Genomic DNA, 27,820 nt, shown 5'->3' on the forward strand with positions numbered 1-27,820 from the left:
GGTCTATCTGCTGTGCAGGCAAATTTTGTAACATATTTGGCAATGACTGCATGTTTTCCTATGCTCTTACTTGCCTGAGAGAGTTGTCATTTCTCTTCCCCTGGAGATCACTCACTATCAGAACTAAAATGGACTCCTATATAGAAGCCATAATATTAATGGCAGCTAAAATTTATTGAGGACTCACTATATGCCAAACACTATATTAAATACCTCACATGAATTGATATCATTACTATCACCCCCATTTTACCAAAGATAAAACTATAGGTAAGTGAGTTGATTGGAATCAAGAGCTAGTAATGGGAGAGCTGGGTTTTGTTCATGTCTCTAACTGCAAATCTGTGCTGTCAGCCGCTAGCTATACTGCCTTTCAAATCTCACACTAGCTATACTGCCTTTCAAATCTCAACTGGGACATTGAAAAATTAGAGAACCATCAAAAAAGGGCTAATCACTAAGTGAAAATTGTTGACCCCAAGGCCATGGAATAAAGGAAAGTAATGAGAGTTATTTAGCCTTGTTAAGAATTAATTAAGGCTGGGCATGGTGGCTGACGCTTGTAATCCCAGCACTTTAGGAGGCCAAGGAGGGAGGATCACCTAAGGTCAGGAGTTCGAGACCAGCCTGGCCAACATAGTGAAACCCTGGTTCTACTAAAAATACAAAAATTAGCTAGGCATGGTGGCATGCACCTGGAATCCCAGCTACTTTAGAGGCTGAGGCAGGAGAATCTCTTGAACCCAGGAGGTGGAGGTTGCAGTGAGCTAAGATTGTGCCTCTGTACTCCAGCCTGGGCAACAGAGTAAGACTCAGTCTCAAAAGAAAAAAAAAATGAGTGAGTTAAGATGATTCCTGGTAACTGTATTCACATATTTAAAGGGTTGTCATGCAAAAGTAGAAGTAGACTTATTTTTTCTAGCTCCGAAGGGCAGAGCTATACCTAGGAGGTAGAACTTATGAGGAGTATATTTCAGATAAAGAACCTTTCTAATAGAACCCATGAAAGGGCTGGAGTTTTAAAGAAGTTTTAAAAACTATTTGTCAAGGATACATGTAAAGGCCATTCATTCCTGTCTTGGCAGGAAGTTGGACTAGGTTAGTGGTTCTGAAATATTTATGTACATCAGCAGCATCTGGGGCAGCCCAGACCCAGTAAATCAGAATCTTCTGGTGGTAGAGACTATTACTAATGGGGTACTATGTTGGAAGGAAGTCTGTTAAGAAGGTTTTTGAAATTCACAAATGAAGTTCAAATGGCCAATTAACACATGAAAAATTAATAAATGCAGACTAAAACAACAGTAAGAGACCAGTCATCTTCTTTATTCTACAAGTTGATCATTTTGCTGTAGAGGCCTTATCTAATTCTCCAGAAAAACCTCCTAAAGTCATGAAATATGGAGGGCAACTCTTGTGCCACCACAGCCACTGTTTTCTCTGATTTAAGTGTATTTACATGTCTGGCAAGGAATGTCTATAAGCTGAGGAGAGTAATAAATAAATTGGTATGAGAGGTACCACATTATTTAAGAGTCCCGGTGGCCAGTTTTATTTACGTATTTACAAATATATCAATCTCCCAAGTCTTATAATTGACTTAGGGAGCCAAGTTCATATTATAATCGCAGCTTTAATGGAAGCAAAAAATGTTTCTTGAATGAATATAGTAACGTAACATTTTTTTACTTCTTCCACTTACTCATTCATTCAGCTAATGTGTGTTGACCATCTGCTATGTGCCCAGGCACTGAGGATGAAGCAGTGAACAAGACAGATACGGTCCCTGCTCTCAGGAAGCTCAACCCTCACTGGAGTTGAAAAACAGAACTAATATCATCTGCTTTATAGGCCAACTTCTATTTTTTACAAAACCCTTTTTATTTTATATAGTTACGTTTGAGGGATGTAATTTGATTCTGTATCATGGATAAATCCAAATGCCAACAAAGTTCTGTGGTAATTAGTTTTCAGACTACGAGTATAAATAGACTCATGCTTCACTAATCTGTCATGGATGTTAGCTTACTTTTTAGTCTCTAAATTTATATATGAAGCCAACGTCATTTATTTGTAATAGATACATGTTATATACCTATTAAGCTTTTGATAATTATTTTTCAGAACCAACAAGCCAAAATAGCACAATTGTACCTCCCCTTTGTTGGACTGCTTTTGGAGAATATTCAGCGATTAGCAGGTCGAGATACCTTGTATTCTTGTGCAGCCATGCCTAATTCTGTAAGTAGTAATGTGTTCCTGTTTGAGTTTTATCCTGTTTTATTGAATGCATTTGGAATTGGGGTCATATGCTATATGATATGGAGGACAACCTTAAGAGTTCTTTTTTTTTTTTTTTTGGCAGAGCCTCACTCTATCACCCAGGCTGGAGTGTAGTGGCACAATCATAGTTCACTGCAGTCTCAAACTCCTGAGCTCAAGTGATCCTCCTGCCTCGGCCTCCCAAGTAGCTGGGACTACAGGCATACACTACCATGCCCAGCTAATGTTTTTCATTTTTAGTAGATACAAGGTCTCACTATGCATCCCAGTCTGGTCTCAAACTCCTGAGCTCAAGGAATTCTCCTGCCTCGGCTTCCCAAAGTGCTGGAAATACAGGCATAAGCCACTGTGCCCAACCAAGAGTTCACTTTTTACTCCATTTTTACATGTACATTGTTTTTCCTAACACAGTGTTTTTCAAACTTTAATGTGCATATGAATCACCTGGGGAATTTGTTAAAACAGATTTTAATTCAGTAGACCTGGGGTGGGACTTGATAGCATGCATTTCTAACAAGCATTTGGCTGCTTCTGGTCCAAGGATTGCACTTTGGATAAAAAGTCCAAGAGAACACCACAAATCCTTTGAACCCTGTGTTTTGTTCTTAACATTTTCTGTTGTTATATGGCTTCATACATTTATTCAACTTAAACTAAACAAAATATTCTCTACTTCCAAGATATTAGGCACTGGGGACTAAATCGTATTCTTTTGCCTCTCCTTTCCCTTGGTTGTCTCCTTCAGCACTTCTTGGTGAGACTCTTTTGGTTTATCACAATTGGTCTGTGCTGCTTTTGCTTCCCATAGAATTTTAAGAGTTGGAAGGAACTTTGGAGGTGATCAGTTTCCTATTTGGCAAAACAATCTTTTGCCATTATAATAATTTGAACATTCCTTCTCACATTAGACCTAAAAGGTTTTCTATCTACTGGTCTTAGTTTTGTCTCTAAAGACACATAGAACACATCTGTTTCTACCTCCAAATGTACGCTTTCTACATGTGCCTTCTAAATTTTTCTCCAAGCCAAATATAAATATCTCTATTTAATCTGTCACTCAAAATTCTTTGTTACTTTTTTTTTTTAAGACAGTCTCTCTCTGTCACCCAGGCTGGAGTGCAGTGGCGTTAGCTCACTGCAATCTCCACCTCCTGAGTTCAAGCCATTCTCCTGCCTCAGTCTCGCGAATAGCTGGGACTACAGGCATGCACCACCACCTCCCCCTATTTTTTTTGTTTTTTGTTTTTTTAGTAGAGACAGTATTTCACCATGTTGGCCAGGCCAGTCTTGAACTCCTGACCTCAAGTGACCTACCTGCATGAGCCACCGTGCCCGGCCCCAAAAAATCTTTGCTTTCTTGGTCACCCCTTTTCCGAATATGCTCCAGTTTACCAGTAACCCTATTAAAATACAATGTCCAAATTATACACTTTATAGTCTTCCCTGTGGAACTATTAACTTCTGCCCCCTTCCATGTTCTGTATGACCTAAGATCACCTTTGCACTTTGGCTGACCACGTCATATTGTTGGGTGGCAGGTTAAACTGTGTCATTTACAGCTTCCTCTGCAAATTCCCCCTATGAAATGCTCTAGCCAATTTGTCATGCCTGCCCTGCCTTCCTGAGGATGCTGCTTTTAAATTTTCTAATGGCTTGCCTGCCTGTGGCTCCCAGTCATGTCAACTGGCTGAATTTGGGTACTGCACCTACCTGAGTGTTGGGCTGGGCTCACTTTACAAATACAGTATTTCATGCTTATGCTCCCTCCACGCATATTTGACAGCATTATTTAGAAATATTTCACTTCTCTGTTCTCTTTGCAGCTCAAGTTTACCTAGGGGTTCTGGTCACACACCTTCTTCTAGCATTGCCCTGGTTCTAAGGAGAACTGAACCATGTTAAGACTTTACCAGGCCAGGTGCTGTGGTGCACACCTGTAATCCCAGCACTTTGGGAGGCTGAGGCAGGAGAATCACTTAGCCCAGGAATTTGAGTCCAGCCTAGACAACATGGCAAAATCTCATCTCTTAAAAAAATGCAAAAATTAGCTGGATGTGGTGGGACATACCTGCAGTCCTACATACTCTGGAGGCTGAGGTGAGAGGGTTACTTGAGCCTAAGAGGTTGAGGCTGCAGTGAGCTATGATCATGCCACTGCACTCCAGCCTGGGCTACACAGCAAGACCCTGTCTCAAAAGACAAAAACAAAAAAGACTGTACCAATTGCAGCCATCTAGAATTATGTCACTTAGCTAGAGGTCATGGTTGCAACAGTATGCTAATAGCCTTTTTTTTTTTTCTAAGAGAGTCACCTAAATACTAATTACTGGTATCTGATTTAGACTTTCACAGTGAGCTTTGTTTAAAATCACTGTAACATTTTATTCTGTTAATTCAGGTTTCTTATCCTATATACAAATTTGTTTAAATGACCTAGGTATCATATTCTGTTACAGGCATCCAGAGATGAGTTTCCATGTGGCTTTACTTCACCTGCCAATAGAGGGAGTCTGAGCACTGACAAAGACACTGGTAATTAAGCCCTTTGCACATGATATATTGCATGGGTGTTTAGAAATGTACCCTCTACTTCTCAGTATTTTTGATATATTTCATAATAAAGACCATACATAGCTTGATCTCTACTAAAGTTTCATTAAAATCTGACTCACATTTGCAACTAAATTTATTTGCTTAAGTTTCCTTGTCTAAGCTTATTTAGAACATAGCTTGGCATACTGAAAAAATAGAGGATAATGAGAAAAATATTGGTTTCCATTCTTCTCATCTGTCACCAATTTTAAGCCAGATATTTCCCTTCTCTGGACTCAAGTTTCCTTATCTATAAAATTGTCTCTTAACTTGTGTAGCTTTATTTTACGATTTCCAAGGAATTTCTTGTTGTTTTATACATGCTAAAGTATTTTGAAAGGTGAAAAGTTGCTTCACTTTTACTTGGTTTCTTATGGTGTTTTGATATAATAAACTTCACACTTTAGATGTCCACGATCTATTTGCTATATTAACATCTCTACTTAAATTAGTCCAGTACTTACTTTTGAAATATTTCTAACAGTTCCTCCTCTCACCAACAAGGACTTGACTTTTTTTTCCAGCTTATGGGTCTTTTCAAAATGGACATGGAATTAAGAGAGAAGATTCAAGAGGCTCCCTTGTCCCAGAAGGAGCAACAGGATTTCCAGATCAAGGCAGCACTGGTGAAAATGTAAGAACTTAAATATATAGGATGACCCTAGTGACAAGTTAGGCTGCAAGTTTTTTTACAGTATAAATATGGGGTTCTCTACTCTCCTGTAGTCCATCCTAGATCTGCAAAAAGCATCCCATAATTCTTAGATATTTTAGCTGTATCTTCTTATCCTGGCAGCTGCTACTCCAATGTCTTAAACTATTTATAGAGAATAAGGCATTCATCCTCAAATGTTCTGAGTATCTCCTTTAATCCTAGCACGCTATTCTAGAGAGGGGAAGTTCAAGTTTAAAATATCTAATGTGCCTTGTTATTTAAAACAAAGCATATCCTGGCAGGATTAATGCAGTCTTTCATTCTTTTGTAATAAAGTAATGGTATTAATTTGGGAGGAAAAAATAGAGGTCCCAAAACTGACAATCTTAGGGTCCCACCATCACTTAATCAGAATATATCCTCACAACTTTTCTATCAAGTTGTTTCACGCCTACCATGAAAATTTAAGGTGCGACTGCCTTAAGGCAGAGAGACCTCAATTTAGACCAGTAAAGTTTTGCCATGCTGTTATGTAAAATGAAAGAATTGTATATAATTATATTAGAAGGGTCCTTAAGAATCATAAATTCCAACTCTCAATTTACAAATGAAAACTGGGATCATGACTTAGAACAACCAGCTATGGCAGGGCCATACTCAAACCCAGATTTTCTAATACTAGCACTTTTTTTCCTATATCATGGTGCTCTTAGTGTGCATTAGGATCACCTGGAGGGCTTAAAAAAATAGATGTCTGGCCTTACCCCAGGGTGAGATTCAACAAGTCTGGAATAGGGCCTGCTAATATGTATTTCTAAGTTCCCAGGTGATGTTGATGCTACTAGTTGGGCATTACCCTTGAGAACCAGTGGACTGTACTTCCACTGGTTCCCTAAGCCTTTGGGTAAGCAGTAATTTATCCACAAATGTTTCTCTTTCACACCATTTAGAAATTGTGACAACAGATACTGTCATAGCTGAGGCAAATGAAGGTCAGAGAGGTTAAATAACTTGCTAGTAGTTACATAGTAGCTAAGCAAGCAATCAGAACCTAGGTCTGTTTGCTCCAAGTGAAAGTTCTTTCTTAGTAAATCATACCTTAGTCAATGTGCATCCCCAATTTAGCTCAACTCAAAGTATTAGTTTTTAATAACCAAAAATTTTTATTGTTATTCTATTCATAAAAATCCCCAAATAAGTCAGATCTTGTCATGCTTAATTTCTAATACTTTTAACAAAATTTGAAGTACTACTGGGTCCTCCTAATTGTCATAATATAATTAGCCCATTTTATTTATCTATTTATATTTTTTAGAGATAGGGTCTTGCACTGTCACCCAGGCTGGAGTGCAGTGACATGATCAGTGCTCACTGGAGCCTTCAACTCCTGGGCTCAAGCAATCTCTCTGCCTCAGCCTCTTGAGTAGCTGGGACTACAGGCATATACCACCACACCCAGCGAATTTTTTTTGTGTGTGTGGAGATAGGTGTTGATGTGTTGTCCAGACTGGTCTTAAACTCCTGGCCTCAAGTGATCCTCCCACCTCAGCTTCCCAAAGTGCTGGGTTTACAGGTGTGGACTACTACACCTGGCCCTTATTAACCCTTAAGATAGATTTTTCTAATGTATGATTTGGAGGTTGGATTTTAATAAACTCTAAGGAGAGATTCAAATGAAAAAGTTGAAGGTGTTTCTTATGCTTTCACTCCATGTAAAAGCTATCTTTCCTTTAATAGCCATGATTGTTTTAATATTTTTCCACTAAAACACATGAGATATGAAAATGAAACATACACAGTATTCATGGATATATCTTTGTGAAGGCCCCAAGGTAATTTCTAGTGATAATACTAGTTATTACTAGACAAGAAAGATTCAGCTCATTCACCTTCCAAGTGTGATATAAAATTTAGATTTATGTTTAGAATTTTCCCAAACAGATCTAATGATTTAAAAAAAATGAGCTACTGAGTTAAAGGCTGTGGAAAATTGTGGTACTAACACTATTTCACAAACATCCTGTCCTTACATTTTAGACCCGACAGAGTTCTACAAGGAGTAGTGTATCCCAGTATAACCGCCTGGATCAGTATGAAATCAGAAGCCTCTTGATGTGCTACCTGTATATAGTAAAAATGATTTCAGAAGGTGAGTTACAGCATATTAAGCATAGACTGTACTAGACATACACCCTCACAGGTTCACACATTCATGCAACAGTATTTGATCATCATCTGGAGGTAGAGCACATGCACATTCTAAACAGGTATTTGGAGACTCTGACCTTAAAATGTTTCTTAAATTGAACCTTAAAATAGGTTCATATCAGTGACACAAGTTCGAGTCTTTGAAATAATTTTAACATAATTTTGCAAATGAATTTCTAAAATGAGGCAATAGTTTTAGAAGTGCTAAACATTTATCTTTTCATGAAGAACATCTAATTCATCAAATTACCAATGTAACTAAAAGGAAATAACCACCAGAATGCATATTTAATACTTCAGCTTTTATTAAACCCAGGATTTGACAAATAAGAAATAAAAAGACAGGAAGAGTTCTCGAAGGGTAGGGAATGTCATCATTATCTTTGCAGCAACACTGTATGGAATCGTCTGGTGTCACATTGTTTGTCAGGCTCTGTTTTTTCTCCTTGGTGTAGAGCTGTATTTACTAGTGTCACCAGTTCCTCTTTACACTATATGATGGAATACAACCTAAGGACTTTCATAAACTGCATGTCCTCTGGAAGTAAAAGCAAGTTATCTTATTTCCAAATGCCACATTTACTTATATAGTTCCCTCCCTTCTCTTCCTTTTTGCAATACTTTTGTTAAAAAACAATGCAAGAATGAAAAACATAAAGTACCTGGGATCATCATAGTCATTGCTATCTTTTACTCATTTTCTATTTTTTATTTTTAGTAATTATTGCTTGTTTTAAATATAATTATTCAGGATGTAAAGAAATAAAATAAGTTTATATCTAAGTAGCTATAGAAACATTAAAACAAATAGCTAGATATGAATAAATTCTAAAGTTCATTAATAAAATAAAAATAACTGGAATCTTCAAGTTCTAGGAATGTATGATTTAGCATAAACATCAAAGATTATGTTGTGGAATCTGGAAATTGCCAGCGTTTTGGAGTTTATTCTTAAGGCAATGAAAATATTCTAAAACTGTGGTGAAGGTTTCACAGTCTTGACCCAAACTATAAGCTGTTGTACTATTGTGCACTATTTATGTGGGCATTTTATGGTAAATGAATCTCTCAATAAATTTGTTTTTTTAAAAAAAGAGGCCCAATCTTTGTCTCTTCTCCACTCCCATTGCCTCACTTGACTAGCCTTTAAAAAAAAAAAAAAGAAAGAAAGGTTCAAGAGATACATTAGAAAAAAAGCAGAACTGAACAAAAAAGTAGTTAAAGTGGTTGAATTACCACCACAGCCCAAAGAAAGTAAGATGAGGGAGAAAAAGAGACAGCAGGAGGAGGGGAAGAGATGCATTGCTGACTAGTTCTCTCCCCTCCTCCACTGTAGGTCTCTCTCTCTCTCTCTCTCTCTCTCTCTCGCTCGCTCGCTCACACACACACACATACACACCACCACCACCACCACCACCACCACATTTTTTACTAACCAGTGACAAGGCTCTGGTTTTCTTTTTTGTTTGTTTTTGTTTTTATGTCATGGGTAAAACCACGACTGTTTTATTTCTTGTGAACTTGATAGTTCTTCTTATTCTTGAAAATGTTGACCATGCTTGCTCAGTGGCAATACTCTGCGCCAAATATTTGGTCTTAGTTAGGTTTTGTAGTCTCTGCTCTTGCTTTTTGATTTTAAAAAAGCACATTTTCAATATCTAGTATACAGTCTATGTCACATCTCTGTCTTTATATGTATTAAGTCATGCCATATATCTGTAAAGTCATATTTTGTAATAAGAAATGTCTTCTTCTAGATCCTTCTCAATGGATATATTCTAGTTACTTTGTCTTGTCTGGTAAATATTCTGTTTTAGTCACTCTATATGCATTTAAATATCGATCTCTTTCAAGTCCACACCCTCGAGGTCCTCTCTTGACTTTCTTTTTTATTGAGTCATACACAGCAGCAGTTTTAATGCCAATGAAAATATGTTCTATCTTTACACTTTTATATGGATTCTGAAGAATAAATTTCATTCTCTACTTGTAGCTGCATTTTATTAACTGATAAAAATTTACTATTTCAAAGTCTTAGAAACATTTGCCAAACATTTTCAGGCCTTATTGCTTAGTTTATTATATCGTGCGAAAAGGAATAAGAGTCAGGAGTTACCAGTTACACAGTCTGAATTGACAGGAAGACTGTTCTGTTGAAAAAGTAAAACATTGTTGCTTCCTTAAGAGAGAAGATGGGGAAAACCGGGAAGCTACTTCCTCTTTCTTTGCGACTGTGTCTTCACTTTTCTCTTTAGCGCAGACCCCAAAAAGACACTCTCAGTATCACATTGAGGCTTATTGGTACCATACTCTGCATGTGTAGATTCACTAATATTCTCCAAAGCAGACTGTTCGCTGGAAGGTATCTGGTTAGAGCTATCTCTCACTGCAAATTCAATGTTATAAGGAATAGCATCCATTCTTCTTCTTGGTCTAGATTTTAAAGTAGAGTCGAAAGGAAAGAGATTCAAAGGGATTATTTTCTTTTCCTTTGTACGAGGGTCAACTGAGGTTATAGAATAATCCTCTAAATGTTCCTGTAAAGTTTCAGATATATGAGTTGGGTATTCTTCTGAGGAAACAGTGAAAGTGTTCCAAGGTATGGCAATCTGAGTTACTTTTTGGGAGGAGACCTTTGTTTGAAATGTCCCTTTTGACTGGCCAACCTTGTCTTCACAAGGATTGAAAAAATCTTGAAATTCATACCTCTTTTGAAAGCTAACTGAAGATGTTAAAATAGAGCTTGCCAGTGACTTCTGGACGGCACTGTCTTCTGTGTCACGCTTAGTGTCCTTAGGGGTACTTCTTGCAAAAGGGGTCCCTGGCACTTTAAAGGAGTCTTGACTAAAAGATGGAACTAGAAACTCTGAACTTTGTTGCAGTTCCTTTGTGCTTGTAGGTATCATCTGTCTACTTTGTGATTGGTGTATCGATCTGATAGACACATGCTCCTGGCTTCCTTGTGTAGGCTCCCTGACTGAAAAATCTGACATAGTCATTTGACTACCAGGAAAGAGGTCATCACAATCAGAAGAAGTCTGAAACTGTTGTTGACATATTTTTATTCTTTTATGAAGCATTTTATTTTCTTTTTGTAATTTATTTCTTTCTTTAGTGAGTTCAGCAATAAAGAAAAGATTTCGTTGTTGCATTTCATAATAGGCTTTCTCTAGCGTAAGCTTGTATGTTTCTTTCATTGAACAGCGGTCACAGGTTTTGGCCTTTAACCGGTCTTTTAAGTCATTAATGGTGCCCTGCAGGACTCTCTGCTGTTCAGTCAACTCTTTAATTTTGGCTATGGAGCCCGTCCACCTCCCATCTGACAATCGCTGTTTCCTCAGACTTGTTAATTTTGCTTGTAAACGCCGCAGCTCTTTATCATGGAGTTCTTTGAGCGTCAGCCATGTTTTTTTAAAACAGTCACATTCCAAATCACGTACGCTAAACTGTGATGACTCTCTTCCTGAAGATTTCTTATCGCCTCTCCTCCCTCTTCCACCCGCGTTCCCTGCCTGCATCATGTTCACAGATTTGGAAATGGGAGGGATGACCTTGTCGCTCGACAACAGTGGCGTTAAGAAAATGGCAGACTTGCTGTTGATGGGAGCTAGGCCGCTGTGAGGGCAAGCCCTTCTACCCCTTTCACAGACCTTCTCCGAAGTTGCCTTAGGACACGGGGCGAGGGGGATGGGTGCTCACAGTTGGATGGAAAGTCCCGGGTTTTCGCTGGAAAGGAGGCACCAACTTTTCGGTTGGAAGAACTAACCCACAAGAGATGGAAGCCAACGCCCTCAGGCAGTGGTGTGGCAACTTGCCCTTTGACCTGGAAACGCAGGGACTTCTGGGGGAACCTAGAACGCAGGCTGGAGACGCAGGGACTTCTGGGAGACCCCAATCTCCTCTGAGTAGAAAGGCACCCAATGGCAGATAGGGAGACCAGAAGTCACTGCTAGTTTAATTTTTTTGTGTGGTTTTTTTTTTTTTGAGATGGAGTGTGGCTCTGTTGCCTAAGCTGGAGTGCAGTGGTGCGATCTCGGCTCACTGCAACTTCTGCCTCTCGAGTTCAAGTGATTCTCCTGCCTCAGCCTCCTGAGTAGCTGGGACTAAAGGCATGCACCACCACACCCGGCTAATTTTGTATTTTTAGTAGAGAGAGAGTTTCACCATGTTGGTCAGGCTGATCTCGAACCCCTGACCTCGTGATCCGCCTTCCTCAGCTTCCCAAATTGCTGGGATTACAGGCGTGAGCCACTGCGTCCAACCTAAGTTTTAAAACAAGTCAAATTTTAAGTCTATTTTCAGTTTTATTCTTGATGATTAGCATTTTGTAATCATTGAAATCTAGCAATATTCGTCGTCTTATAAAACAATTGGAAAATTGGAAGTAACTAAGTCACCGTCCACTCATCCCTCATCCTCCTTGCCCCTCCATAAAGCCAACATTGTCTCGTCTTCCATCTTTATCATTGAGAGGTTCCAGCTCAGTTGGGAATTAAGTCATTTGCCTGCTTTTGTGACAACTATGCGATTTTTACAGTTAGAGGAGGATCTGCTGACAACATTAGCCCAATCAAAGAAGGATAAAAAAGGAATGGAAAGTCAAGTGGTGGCACTGTTTTTTTTTTTTTTTTTTTTTTTTTTTTTTTAAGAAGAAATCTCAGTAAGTAGGTGTGTTGGGGAAGAAATGGGTAGAAAAGAGAAGTATATGTGATAGATCTAAGAGACTTTTCTGTCTGAAGTAGTTGTTCCATAGATAGATAGGACATCAGAGGTTATAAAACAAAGGGCAAAGAGAAAAAGGAAAGTTATCTGTCTCTTCTTCTAAAGTTTATTTATTTATTTATTTATTTATTGAGATGGAGTCTTGCTCTGTTGCCCAGGCTGGAGTGCAGTGGCAGATCTCGGCTCACTGCAGCCTCTACCTCCCAGGTGCAAGCAATTCTCCTGCCTCAGCCTCCCGAGTAGCTGGAATTACAGGTGCCTACCACCATGCCCAGCTAATTTTTATGTTTGTAGTAGAGACAGTGTTTCATCATGTTGTACGGGCTGGTCTCGAGCTCCTCAGCTCAAGTGATCCGCCTACCTCAGCCTCCCAAAGTGCTGGGATTACAGGTGTGAGCCACCACTCCCGGCCTAAAGTTTAAAATGCTTAAACTTTTTGATTCACAGTGTCCTATGAGCAGCAGGCAAAGGCATTTGACCTTCTCAGAAAAGTGCACATAAACACACCATCTTGCATAAAATTTTAGGGAGTTCATTAAAAACACTGGATCTAAAGTAAAAACACAGCTTCCCTTCCTCTGTCTTCAGAAATGATACAAAGATTCAGATAAGCCACCCAAAAGGACATACACAAAGCACATAAAAAGGATCATTGATGCTGAAATAATTACCAATTAAATGATATATTTGGGATTAATTCAAAAGAATACAGTGTATGTGCTGGGCAGTGGGAGGGGAGAGGAGAATATAGATGAAACAAGATTGGCCTTGAGTTGATAGTCCTTGAAGCTACCTGGGACTTGAGGATTCACTGTGCTATTTGCTATAATTGTTTCAAGATCTAACACTTTATTTATTTCATTTTCAGATACTCTCTTAACTTACTGGAATAAAGTGTCTCCCCAGGAGCTCATAAACATTCTTATACTTTTAGAGTAAGTTATATTAATTTATCTTCATAAACTTTCCCCTTATTTGGGGAGAATTTAACTGTTACCATTTTTTCTGTTTTTAATAGCTTATTTGCTAATAATGTAGAAAATGTTAAATTATTTTGATAATATAGAAGCTGGCATATAGGTTCTTTACCTGTAGATAGAAGAAAAATGTGAACGTGGAATACCTGCTATATTCCTGAAAACTCTAGCTAATAATGAACCATCTTTTCAGCCCAGCCAAAGGCTTTCTGTGATCTGAAAAACTAGAAGTGATATCAGCTGTCCTATATCATTCATTTAGAAAAGATGCTGGATTAGTGGAGCAGTGCAAATGATTGGAATTTAGAATTTATACTTTTATGTAGAGCTGAGTAATTCTACCCACTGTAGAAATGTGTCTGTGTGTACACATATATATGTATACACATATATATGGAATACATATATATATGTATGTACGTATTACAAGACACTTGGGGGAAAACCTAGTCTGGAGATGGGAAGTTGTCCTATGTTTTATCCTGAGCTATTTTAATATGATTATTGGAAGCTAAAAGAAAAATTAGACATAGAATGAAATGCAAGAAATTTTGTAATAGTACACATATATTGGCAAGACCAGCTCCCAATATATCAGCATGGGTTTAAGATCTCTCAAAGTGATTGAATAGTCGGTGAAAAAGAAAAGAGAGGGAAGGAAAAAGTTTTCCTTAAAGCTGGGCCCAGGGGAGACAGCACATAATGCTGTTCCGTGGATGTCTGACATTCCCCTGAAAACCTCAGTTTTTATTGTGCTCTTTCAATAGAGGAGGGGGAGCGAGGTTACACAAAGTTTCAGTGATAATTACACAAAAAGAATACATTAGCAAAAACTTACGCACAAAAATCACAACATGGTATTATAAAAGCAGAACAATGTAAAGATAACTTTCTGTGTGTCAGCATAGAAATCATACACCTTAGCAAGAATATAGGTTAAACATAAACTTATGATTATCAGCAAGAACATATTGGGCTCACAACTATAGGGGAAACAGGATCTGACACAGGACAGCCAGGCTGACTTCACAAAAACTGCAAGAGGAGGGGCCTCCATGCAGGCTGGCGGAGCAGTGGGAGAAGAAGGACTTTTACATCCTTATCTCAACCACAGAGACAGGCGCCCCTCATGCGTCCGTTTATGGGCTCTCCATAAGGGTCGCATTCCCTTTCCAGGGCCCTAATCAATATGCCTTTCCTGGGAAAAGAATCCAGGTAATAAGCCTCTCTATTACACGTCCGTTTATAGGCTCTCTGCAATGAAAAGCCTATTGCGAGCTGTCATCTCCGACAGTCAAGCTATGTGGTTAGTCCCTTTCACAGAGTTCCTGTTTTTACCAGAACAGTTGAGCAGAGCCACAGTTGCAAGTTGCAGCTCAACATTTCACATTATCCTTCATTTTCTCAAATATAATCAATACAGCAAGTAACACAAAGCAAATAACTTATTTTGGAGAAACCAAATTCTAGGAGAATTTACAGGTTAAAAATCAACAACTTCTTGTTATTTCAGATAGCTTGGGTTTTGCCAGTTCTTCCAGAAGCTTGGGGTTGTTCAGTCACCATAGAGGGGTTCAGAGTATTCCCAACACACATACATGATTTCTATGTGCATGTCTACAAAAACAAAGCATATGAATACATAACCCTTGGATTAGAGTCTTAACAAACTTTTGCAGAAAATGTCTGGAGAATAAACAGCAGTTAAGATTTTTTTTAACTACTGTAACTGTGCTGAAATATTTGCTAATGAAACTATCTGATGTTGGAGATTTGCTTTAGAAACACAGGAGGTAGGGAGGGTGGAGGGATATCAGGGGACCTATTCAGGGCAGAGGTCAAACAAAAGTAGCCATGAGTTCAATCATTGTTGAATCTGGGGGCTGATTGGGTATGTGGGAGTTAACTATGGGCCTCTCCCTACTTTTGTACGCATTTGAAATTTTTTATAATGTAAAGTATTTTAATGCTATTATTAAAAATGTAGAAATTGCCCCAATTTTTAGTGCTGAAGAAACTTTTAAAGATATTAATATTAATGACTATGCTGGTGGGCTCATGCCTATAATCCCAGCACTTTGGGAAGCTGAGGCAGGAGGATCACTTGAGCCCAGGAGTTTGAGACCAGCATGGGGAACATAGCCAGATCTATTATCTACAAAAAATAAAACATTAGCTGGGCATGATGGTGTGCACCTGTGGTTCCAGGTACTTGGGAGGCTGAGGTGAGAGAATCACTTGAGCCTGGGAGATTGATGCTGCAGTGAGCCTCGCATGACCATTCCACTGCATTCCAGCGTGGGTGACAGAGCGAGATCCTGTGTCAAAAACAAAAATGACTGATAGAGACCTTTTCTATTATATGTTACAGAGCATAAAGGGTGATTTGCATTGACAGGTTTTTTTAATCTGTCATTAAAATTGTATATGAAGACATGAAGCTTTTCATGTTGATGTAATTGTAGCAAATAAATGTAGAAAGATAGAATATGGCAAGCCCACAATTATCTACGTATTTCTGCATAGCAAAACACATATCATTATAATATGATTTAAATAGGCCATTCTTTGTAACAGATGACTTAAAATATCACTTGTTAAATTGTAGAGGATGTTAATACATTACTAACATGCTGTTGTTTTTCTTTCTAGAGTATGCTTGTTTCACTTTAGATATATGGGGAAAAGAAATATAGCAAGGTAAGTCCCATAGCACTGTAATTTCTACTTTTTCCTTCTCTTCCAACAGAGAGCAATCTTAGTCATGCCATGTAAAACCTAGGTTATATATTTTGAGTTAACATTCAGACACCCGTGATTTAGTTAACATGTCCCAACTGAAAGTTTAAATGAATGGGAACTTCTACATTTTCCAGCTTCCCAAGGGGTGATGATTAAAGTGATATACAGAGTTTCTACCTTGTGAGTTGCTTATCTTTTCTAAAGGAATGGAGAAGGGGCTAGATCCAGGGGAAGCACCTGTACAACTGTAAGGTCTGTGCTTTTGTCTGAAATCTATCAATACTCACCTCAATTACTAAGGTAAACAGAAATCCCCAACAGCGATTGGGACATAAATGATATATTATCTATTTCCTCTTTTTGCCATATAAGTCCTAGTGAAATAAATACTTAAGGAAATATTTGAGAGATTCTAAGGTGAAGAAGATTACTTGCTTATTTCAATGAAATATATTTTAGGGGTGGAGTTAGTCTTTAAAGGACCTCCTCAAAAATAGTTTAAAACATATTTAACTTTTAAGAGGCTGTGTGGATGGTGATTATTGCTGAGTCTCTGGAACGTCCTAAGGATAGGTAGTTTGGGTGGTGAGGGTTCCAATTTCCACCATCTTTTCCCATAACTTGGAGCTGGTACAGCCATCATTACCATGAACCTCAGTCTCTAAGATTTCTGTCAACTATCTATCCCACTATGTTTACTAGAGGATAGACAAACTACTTTTTCCTTAGTCCGTGTTGTAATTTTTTAAATGGAAACAACATTAAAGGAAAACAAAAGTTTGTAAATCTTAGCAATAGACAAAGTACAGAAACAGATTTGATTGGCACTCATTTTGAACATCTGACGCTAGAATTTTCCCCTCTCATTTCAACCCTTAGTGAACCTCTGGCTATTTCTTCCCACTCTTGCCCTTCCTCACCTCCTGGAAAAGACTGAATCTTTTTGGAGTGTTAGCCACTTATCTCTGATGTTTTTGAGAAAAAAGAGGGAAGTGGAAGCTCTTTCTAAATTCTTTAATTATATTCACATTTGCTATTTTAAAGATACATTAAAACTTCATCCAATTTCTAGTGATACTTCATTTAATCCTTGAGTATACTATTATGTTTATGTGGAAACCTCATGATTTTTTAGTTAAAAAGATTATTACATTGAGATATGTTATTAGAGCACTCCACTACCTAACTTTAACATTTGTTTTAGGGTACATGATGCCTGGCTGTCAAAACACTTTGGAATAGACCGAAAATCGCAAACCATGCCTGCTCTTCGAAACAGATCAGGAGTAATGCAGGCTCGGCTTCAGCATCTTAGTAGCCTAGAAAGTTCATTCACACTTAATCACAGTAAGTGAAAATGTGTGTGGGGTACCCATTTGACCCTAAAGAAGTCCTGGTTTAAATAATAAAAACTTAAGGTGATGGACACCCTAAATATCCTGACTTGATCATTACACATTCTATGCATGTAACAAAATATCACCTGTATCCATTAAATATGTATGAAGAAAAGAAGTCCTGGTTTAAATTGCCAATATGATTAGAAATGACTTCCCATACATACATGTGTTTGCACCTCTCTGCTGTGTACTTATATATAATCAATTTCATTGTACATGACTATAAAATGGTAAAATACACATGGATTTTTCAACAATTTTAGATCATGGTGTTTTCTTCTTAGTGTCAAAAAATTAAATTTTTCCCATGAAATTTTTCCTGTTCTCTTATTTTTATATTGGGTATTCTTCATTCCTACTGTTAAACTTTAATGCAAATATTGACATCTTAATATAATAGTATGTGTAATATTTATTTAGTTACATTTGGTCATTTAATGATTAGGGAATAAACATGCTGAGTTGACTACAGAAATCAGTGAACTCTAAATGCTAGTTTGGCAAAGGTGTATTTCAGACAGGTTGAAGTATTGACAAGGCAAATAGGGCAAGAAGAGAAATCTTGCCCAACTGTGGAAGCTAGAGGATTATATAAATGGAAACTATTCTATGAAAAACAAATATTAATAACAACTCAAAGAGTGAGAATGTTTTGTTTCCACACAGTCCTCTGAAGGTTTCAGAAAAGGAAGCCAGCAAAACTGGCTTTGTGGTAAGACCTAGTAATAAAAGATAATGTCCTGCTAGACCCTGAGCTAATAGACTCAGGACCTTTAAATCTGCATGTTTTAAAGCCATCAGCTTCTTGTAAAAATATGATGAACCTACTTCCTTCCAGTTGCCTCCAAGATACCTTGTTTTCCTTCTGATTTAGAAACAAATCTTGTATAATTGGCATAATCCAAAATGTCTGACCATAAGGCACTACTGTGTATCTGGAGCTGAATTTCTATTCAGTGGTTTCTCATTTTTACCCACATAATTAGTGGCATGACTTAAAAGGCCTCCCTCATTATTTCCTAGTTACATGGCCAGAGTTCATCACTGAAACCTTGTCTCCAAAGAGGTGGGCACCTAATTATGTACTACAGAGCTGTTGATACAGAACTATAATGAAAACTAGTGAAATTGATTAACCTAGACTATATTTGATTAAGGAATTAAATATAGTATGACACTGTGAGCTCCCTTTCTTTTTTTTTTTTTTTTTCTTGTTTTTTTCTTTTCTTTCTCTCTTTTTTTTTTTTTGAGACAAGAGTATCACTCTGTCACCCAGGCTGGAGAACAGTGGCACAATCTCAGCTCACTGCAACCTTCACCTCCCAGGTTCAAGCAATTCTCCTGCCTCAGCCTCCTGAGTAGCTGAGATTACAGGTGTGTGCCACCATGCTTGGCTAATTTTTTGTGTTTCTAGTAGAGACAGAGTTTCACCATGCTGACCATGCTGGTCTCGAACTCCTGACCTCATGATCCACCAGCCTCAGCCTCTCAAAGTGTTGGAATTACGCGTGTGAGCCACTGTGTCCAGCTGAGCCCCCTTTCTTCTTGCTTGTCTCTCTCTGAGTCTTTGGGTAGAAAGTCATTCAACACTATTATGTGCATCTTCCTGTTGGGAAAAGTTTAATTTACTTTTTTAATTGTAGGTTCTACAACAACTGAAGCAGACATTTTCCACCAGGCACTTCTTGAAGGCAATACAGCTACTGAAGTTTCCCTAACAGTACTAGATACCATATCATTTTTCACTCAGTGCTTCAAGGTAAAAATGAATAGTTACAATTCAGTTGGTACCGTTGCAAAGAAACATTATACAGAAATTACCTAGTCAGATGTGTGGTAATGCAGTGAAAAAGGCTGACATGAATAGTCAGGAAAAGTGGATGGCAGTTCTAGTTTGGTTATCATGTGATCCTGGAAATCACTGAGACTGACTTGTGTCATCCATAAAGGAAAGGGAATGGACTAATTTGCCCTTAAGCTCCATTCTACCTCTTACATTCTATTAGATTTTCGTGTTTAATGGGAAGTTTGTTTTCCATACTTTAAATAGCCAGCAATTTTTAGCCCAAAATATGATTGGATCTGTTTCCCCAAATACCCATTGTGATGAGGTATCCTGTCAGGGTGGATGATGTCCAGGCAGGCTGGCTGGCTTCCCTAGTCAGGCACTTAGTGTTTTTTCTCAGATGTTTGCTTCTCAGTGCAAATCATTACTGCTACGATTTTAAAAAGAAGGTAAAAGCAATTATCTTGTAGGATTATTGGAGAGGGAAATGGGATAATGGATGCGAGAGTGCTTTGAAAAGTAAAAATGATGTGACTATAATGTAAGAACTCAAAGGTGAGAAATCTTGTGTGCTTTCACTTCAGTTATACAGATTTTTTTTTTCCCTTTTCTCCCTCTTCTCCAAGTAATTGAGTTAATTGCTTCGGCCCTCTAGATTTTCTATGGAAACCTGGCCTGTGCTTTTCAAAGAGGCTTATAAAGAAGAACTGAATTAGATACTAATATGAAATAGACTGTAGAATCCCTTTAATAAATAGGCTACAGATCCCTTTATGAAGTATTAGATTCATTCTATATTAAAATGCAACACAACTCCATTTTTCATCATGCCAATAAATAAGAAAGCCATTAGATCTCATGGTGTACATTGTATTCCTTCCTCCTATTCTGATACCTCTTCTTTATTTAACAAACATTTATATAATCTCTTGGTAGGTGTCAGGTACTATCTTAAGTGCTTTACAAATATTAACTCACTTTTTCATTGTAAGGCTGGGAATGAAAAAGGGGAGTCATCTTTTTGAAACAGTGGAAATGTTCTAAAATTAGATGGTGGTGATCATCCAACTCTGTTGCTGAATTTACTAACTGTAATTTAATTGTATACCTGAATCTGGTGAATTTTATGGTATATAAATTATATCTCAATAACTTAAAAATACAAACATGAACCCACTTTTAATCCTCATAATAACCTTATGATGTAGATACTGTTATTATTGCCTTTTGAAATGAAGAAACTGGGGCCCACAGGAGGCTAATGTCACATAGCTGGGCAGTGGCAGAATCAGGATTGAGATCTAGGCCAGTTATGAGAGAGCATGATTCTAGCCACTATACCATGCTTCGAAATACATTAAGGAAAATGCCAGAAAAATCAAACACCATTCAGGGATTCCAGCTGTCAGTATTATCATTAGATTGTTGTTGTTTTGGGTTTTGTTGTTTCTCGCCAAGTTGTAACCTACTGGTTAATTTCTTGAGGGATAGCAGGATAGGGCTGGAGAAACTAACCATTGCTGATTAAAACAAAGTTGACAAACTAATAGGTATTTCTCTACAATTTGTTGTTTCTTTGCAAGGAGCATTTAAACAATTTACATAGTCTGTTCAATTGTGATACCTGTTAATTGCCTGTACTCAAAGAGGGTTTAATTTGTCTTGAATGGCTAACCATATATTAAACATACTTTTAAAGTAAATTTAGATCATAATCTTATAAAATAGAATTGGTATTTTCATTCATTCATACATTACAATATTTGGTCTCTCTCAAAGAAATACAAAGGCTGATTGGCTTGTATTCACTTTTAATTTATTGATTTCTTAATTGAGAAGCAATATGGTATAGGTTAATAGAAAATAATATACTCTTCCCATAGTAGTCCTATATATTGCTGTGTTGCATTGAAAAAAAATTGCACCTGTTTAAAATGTTGGGATTAAGTATTCTACATGTCCTTTATGTAGTATTTGTTTGAGATTTCCAAGTTGAAAGATGGCACAAATATTTTGAAATTATTTGTAAGAGCCTTTTATTTTCCTGAAACTTCCAAACAGTGGTTTTTATAAACAGGTTTTGGTGAAATCAGTTCTCTCATTCTCAGTGAGGCATAAACCATATTTTTTAATGTTTTATAGACCCAACTTTTAAATAATGATGGCCACAACCCATTAATGAAAAAAGTGTTTGATATCCATCTTGCTTTTCTTAAAAATGGACAATCTGAAGTATCGCTGAAACATGTATTTGCCTCACTGAGAGCTTTCATCAGTAAGGTAAGGATAGAAGCTTGGGAGCAGCTGGTGGGCTCCCTTCATTGCAAAAAGGAGAGAAGGGAAAATGGGGATCATTGTGGTGACATACATGATGCCAGCTGGTGAAGCCATTATGTGCTACCTTTGTAAATAGAAATACAGAGCAACAAATTACAGACAGAGGGCCTGACCATAGACCCCCTCAAATCAGAAGCTACTTTTTATTTCACCCCATCATACCTAGAGGGAGGCACACACACATCAAGATACACATACACAGAAACAAATACCATCGGGTTAAAATAAGTCTGTATAGACCACTGGAGGTGGGCAAGAGAAACACTCTAATTTAGTAAAAGTGTTTCTGTAGCAATGGAGCTAGGATTTAATGTGGATTCAGCAAGAGATGAGACTAAAAATGCAAATGGAGTATAGATCATGTGGACTCAAGAGCTGGATTTCATCTTTTAGGCATCAGGTTCATGGAAGGGTTTTAAGCAGGGAAGTAACACAATTAGATTTGTATTAAGAGGGAATTGGTAAGGACAGGGGAACATCTTTTTAAACGTTCTGTGGAAGAAGGATTGGTGACACTATCAAAGGCAATAAAAAGACTAGTTGCAATAAGCTAGATAAGAAATGAGGGCTTGAAGTAAGGAGGTGACAGAGAATATATAAGAGTCAAAGGCAGATGAGACATGTTGAGATAGGATTTACAGGATTTAGTCATCGATCCACTGATAGTATGGTGGAGTGTGGTGGTTGATGTGAAATACAGGGGAAAGACTACATTTGCAGTAAAAGTTAATGAGTCCTGTTATATAGATCTGTTGAATTTGAGTACCTATGGGACATTAGGATATATGGATCTTTGCTCTGGAGAGGGGTCAGATTGGAGAGCCAGACTTGGAGTCACTCTCCATTCATCCATACTATATTTATTGAGCACCTTCTCTGTGTCAAGTGCTGTACTAGGTCCTGGAGATACAATGGAGATACAAAATATACCCTTTGCCCTCATGAAGAATTCGGCCTTAGTGGGGATAGGGGAGACAGAAAATAAATAATAAAAGAATCAGTAATTATAGGCCGGGCACAGTTGCTCACTCCTGTAATCCCAGCACTTTGGGAGGCCGAGGCGGGCGGATCACCTGAGGTCAGGAGTTTGAGACCAGCCTGGCCAACATAGTGAAACCCCATCTCTACTAAAAATACAAAAATTAGCCGGGCATGGTGGCAGGCACCTGTAGTCCCACCTACTCGAGAGGCTGAGGCAGGAGAATCACTTGAACCCGAGAGACAGAGGTTGCAGTGAGCCGAGATCACGCCACTGCACTCCAACCTGGGCGACAGAGCAAGACTCCACTTAAAAAAAAAAAAAAAAAAAAAAAGCATTGCAGAGAAACAACAACATAGAAGGGAGGTTCAAAGAGGAATCTGTAAGGGAGATGAGAGGAAATAGTCATAGAGGTGGGAAGAAAGGTAAGAAAGAAGGACATCATGGAAGCCAAAGAAGGAAGGAGTTCCAATGTTGTCATGATGTATACAGAGTAGTCAAATAACATAAACGGAGAAACAGATCTGTTAGAATTGGCAGTTAGGAGGTCATTGATGATTTTGGCCACTGCCCACTCAGAGAAGTGAGTGATGTGGTTAGAAAACAGTGTAGTGATGAGCTACACTATAGCTATGCTCTCTCTTAAATGTTTATTTTCATACCAGAGTATCTGCTTCATCCAGAGTTAGTCTGGTGAAGTTATTGGTGAGATTTCCCAATTGCCAATCAGAAAATTTTATTAAGCATTTGTTATCTGCATAGAATTACACTTAGTATTAAGGTGAAATAAAGGGTAGATTTCTATAATATGAGTCTAAATTCAAGGCTCCTAAGAAATAATTTTTAAAAGATGGTCCTCTAGCTTCACTATCTGAAAAACATCTATTGTGTACCCTGAAGCAGCTTTATTACTCTCTTACCTAGACCTATAAGCATGGGAAATTATAACAAGTCTATGTTATGTGTTTATTTTGTCTTACACAAAGCAGACTGAATACATTCTCAAAGGAACAGACTACTTGTCTCTTTTGATAATTAGTCACTTTCATACACTTTTTCTTTGCTAAAATGCATCTTAACTATCGGTGTTTATGCGAAGAGGATGCGTGTGTGTGTGTGTGTGTGTGGCGGGGGTGTACGTACCTCCTATATCCCATTTTGTTAAAAGATAAACTTTACTTGTTGAGTAGATTTTAGCTATAATTTTCTCAGCACTTGGATGTTCACAATAAAGGAACTGTTGAAATATAAAGCAGTAGAGTAACTAATGAAAATTGACCGTCCCATTTTTACGCCCCCATTTGAGACCCATCATTCATCATTTCAGACATTCTTTCAAAACATACTGAGAACCTGTTTATTGTATTATGGTGGTACAAAAGTAATTGCGATTTTTACCATTACTTTTATAGCATTTATATTCAGTACCTTTACATCTTTTAACAACTTGTATACTGACTTAAGTTCTGTTATTAACGCATGCTGGTGTTTATGTTAACTAGTTCAGGCTCTCTGGAGAGCAGAGCCTGCCTTATGTTGATTTAGTATCCTCAAAGCACCCAGCATAGTTTTAGGTGAGGATATAGAAGGTACTTGATATTCTATTGATTTTATGATTGGATTTTAGATACTTATTTCTGTTTTCCCTGTTCTTTAGTTCCCTTCAGCCTTTTTCAAAGGAAGAGTAAACATGTGTGCTGCATTTTGCTATGAGGTTTTAAAGTGCTGCACATCAAAGATTAGCTCAACCAGGAATGAAGCATCTGCACTTTTGTATCTTTTGATGAGAAACAACTTTGAGTATACCAAAAGGAAAACCTTCCTGAGGACACATCTACAGGTCAGTGAAAATAAAAGCACCTCTTCATCTTTCTTCTCTTCAGTCTTTAACCTCTAGATCAAGATCCAGAGCCACCCAACCAGCCCAATACAGTGTGGCCATCTAGCACTTGGCATGCGACTAGTCTAAATTTAGACGTGCTGAAAGTGTAAAATGTACTATAGCTTTTGAAGACTAAGTATGCAAAAAAGTAGAATATCTCAATTGTTTTATATTGATTATACATTGAAATGATATGTTGCCTGTATTAGGTTAAGTATATTAAAATAAGTTTCAGCTGTATCTCTTTTTAGTGTAGCTACTAGGTAATTGATAATTACGTATGTGGCTCATGCCATATTTCTACGGAACAGAGCTATTCTAGAGCAAGGATATTAAGAGCATAGGTTCTAGTTCTGATTTGTTTTTGTTTTTTGTTTTTTTGAGACAGACTCTTGCTCTGTTACCCAGGCTGGAATGCAGTGGTACAATCTTGGCTCACTGCAACCTCCACCTCCCAGGTTCAAGTTATTCTCCTGCCTTAGCCTCCTGAGTAGCTGGGATTAAAGGCATGTGACACTATGCCCAGCTAATTTTTGTTTTTTTAGTAGAGACGGGGTTTCACCATGTTGGCCAGGCTGGTCTTGGACTCCTGACCTCAGGAGATCCACACACCTCAGCCCCCAAAGTGCTGGGATTACAGGCGTGAGCCACCGCACCCAGTCTCTAGTTCAGATTTGAGGACTGCCACATCCTATATGACCTGGAGCAAGTTACTTCCTTAGCCTTTCAGTGCCTCAGCTTCTGCAAATTCAGTGGGGTAAATATTGTTACCTAGCTCATAGAGTTTTTATGAGGATTAAATGAGATGATTACATAACAAGCTTGTTAGATTTTATAGAACAGATGACACAGTTTATGTTTTTCATGCTCCAGTATGCCTACTTACTTTAAAAACGAAAGATGTCTCAAGGTTTAGTGGAAAGCATGGACTTTGGAATCAGGCCTACCTGTGCTTAAATCATAGCTTAAATCCTTACTTGCTGTGTGACCCTAAGCAAGTCACTCAATCTGGCCGAACCTGTTTCCTTATCTATAAAATGAGACTGGATATTTCACTTTGCAGTGTTACCCTGAGGATTAAAACAAGGTGCATGTAGTGCCTGATGCAATGTGTAGCACATGATTAATACTTCCTACATGATAGTCATTATTCAACATCTCCACACTTTGGGGTTTATTGGGTGAAATAGTTCTGAACTAAACCACAATTGGGACTGCTTGACTCAGTGGCCCTCATTGTAATATAAGAAATCCTTGGTCCTTTTTATATCTTCACTGCCATGGTCTGTCCCATTAGAGTTGTTTACTGGAGACAAGATTATTAATGGAGAAACAACCATAAGCAGCTTGTCGAAAGCAGAAGAATGTAACCCCCTTATATATGAAGAAAATACATTATGATGGTACAGTGTAGAATCTTTAAAAGAAGCATTTCATGTGAGTGCTTATGTACTTATAAAATGATGAGAATAAGCATCATTTGTTCAAAAAGTATTTAGAAAATAATGTTTACTTCTTCCCACAGATAATAATTGCTGTAAGCCAACTGATAGCTGATGTAGCACTAAGCGGAGGATCAAGATTTCAGGAGTCTTTATTCATAATCAATAATTTTGCAAATAGTGACAGACCTATGAAGGTATGTTCTCATTTCAAATAATAAATTAGAACCACCTTTACTATCAGGGAAATTTAAACTCTTAAACTGTTATTAGATTCATAGCTTTGGATAGTATAGAATGTGTGGAATGTGAGTTTCATGAGTTAAGGGCTTTGACTTGTACATCACTATATAGTACCTAGAACACTGCCTGGTACATAGCAGATATTCAATATCAGTTTAGTGGATAGATGAATGAATATACTATATATTGATAGTTGTTATGGCAAGTCGAATCTGAATTGTTTTTCTAGACTTCATTTCCAAACTTGCTCAGAAAATACATAGATCCTTTCTTTCTTTACAATTATTAATCTTGGTTAAATAAGCACTGAATTTGAAATTTCACAAAATCTCACATAGAATAGTTAACAGTTGCCTGATCCATTGCCAGTGGATGAGGAATGGCACAGAAGGGATTCATTATTTGATGGTTTCGTGAGTTTTAAAAATTATCTGTTAACAGATTGTAGCTTGCTGTAGATACTTATTGGCAAATCCATGCCCAGGGCTGTCATTCTTTAGCACCAGTTTCTTGAGGCCAAACCCAAGACTCTGACCACTGTTCTGCTTTCTTTCCTATATGCTTAAAACTTATAGCACTGTAAAAATGCATCTGTTGCTTCGTTGCGTGAAGTACAGGTTCTAATCTTCAGTGTCACATGTATACAAGTGAAGAAGAATTTTTTGCCAATAGAGGACTTTTCCTCCCAGAAGAATGAATCATCCTCATTCTTGGGAAAGTTCATCTTCCAGCACAGTTTGCCAATATTGTGTAAAATCTGAAAAAGATTAAAAGCTCATATTCACAGCATATTTGATGTTTGGATATGTAGAATCTGTGTACCAAAAAATATTCCCATAGGAATGTTGCTTGCACTGAAAAATAACAGTGTGTAGTGCCAGCCGCTCTCAGGCTGGGAAAGTTTGCTTTTCAGCCAGCTCTACCAGTTCCCCAGGGAATCAGTATAACACTCTAGCTAATCCTGTGAGCATAGAAACAAGTTATACCACTTATGCTTATACTCTAAGAAATTGTTTTTACCAGTTGTCACCATCCTTAATACCATGTTATATAGGTAAATTGGTAAGCTTTTCCGAGTAAATGGGGTTTGTATATGCTCTCCTTGATAGGAAATCTTTTCTTTTCCTTAACTCATTTATGAAATGACTTAGTTTTATTCTGTTAAGGCAGTCATTACCAACAAACCCTATTACAAAAAGCTACGCCTTTCCCCTGGTGAATGGGATCTGTATTAATGTATATAAAAGAACTTTATGTATATAATTATTGTTTTTAAAGGAATCAAATTTTTTTTATTTCTTTCTATCTATCTATTTATTTATTTATTTATTTTGAGATGGAGTTTCGCTCTTGTTGCCCCAGCTGAAGTGAAATGGCCCGATCTTGGCTCACTGCAACCTCCACCTCCCAGGTTCAAGCCATTCCCCTGCCTCAGCCTCCTGAGTAGCTGGGATTACGGGCATGCACCACTGTGCCCAGCTAAGTTTTATATTTTTAGTAGACACGGGGTTTCATCATGTTGGTCAGGCTGGTCTCAAACTCCTGACCTCGTGATCCGCCTGCCTCGGCCTC

General features: G+C 37.8%; 1 protein-coding gene across 4 annotated transcripts in view; it reads left to right on the forward strand.

The window, feature by feature from the left end:
* Window positions 1-27,820, forward strand: part of DOCK11 (dedicator of cytokinesis 11) — a 189,154-nt gene that overhangs the window by 126,866 nt on the left and 34,468 nt on the right. For all 4 annotated transcript variants that reach the window (XM_032258339.1, XM_032258341.1, XM_032258342.1 and 1 more), the window contains 11 exons: window positions 2,125-2,241; window positions 4,740-4,815; window positions 5,400-5,509; window positions 7,568-7,679; window positions 13,329-13,395; window positions 16,090-16,137; window positions 17,384-17,526; window positions 19,223-19,338; window positions 21,508-21,645; window positions 24,339-24,521; window positions 26,089-26,202. In XM_032258339.1, coding sequence (XP_032114230.1) covers window positions 2,125-2,241; window positions 4,740-4,815; window positions 5,400-5,509; window positions 7,568-7,679; window positions 13,329-13,395; window positions 16,090-16,137; window positions 17,384-17,526; window positions 19,223-19,338; window positions 21,508-21,645; window positions 24,339-24,521; window positions 26,089-26,202 — 1,224 coding nt within the window. The remainder of the gene's footprint in view (window positions 1-2,124; window positions 2,242-4,739; window positions 4,816-5,399; window positions 5,510-7,567; window positions 7,680-13,328; window positions 13,396-16,089; window positions 16,138-17,383; window positions 17,527-19,222; window positions 19,339-21,507; window positions 21,646-24,338; window positions 24,522-26,088; window positions 26,203-27,820) is intronic.

The sequence above is a fragment of the Sapajus apella genome, unplaced genomic scaffold (genome assembly GCF_009761245.1).
Source record: "Sapajus apella isolate SASKATOON/1434 unplaced genomic scaffold, GSC_monkey_1.0 scaffold102, whole genome shotgun sequence".
NCBI lineage: Eukaryota > Metazoa > Chordata > Mammalia > Primates > Cebidae > Sapajus > Sapajus apella.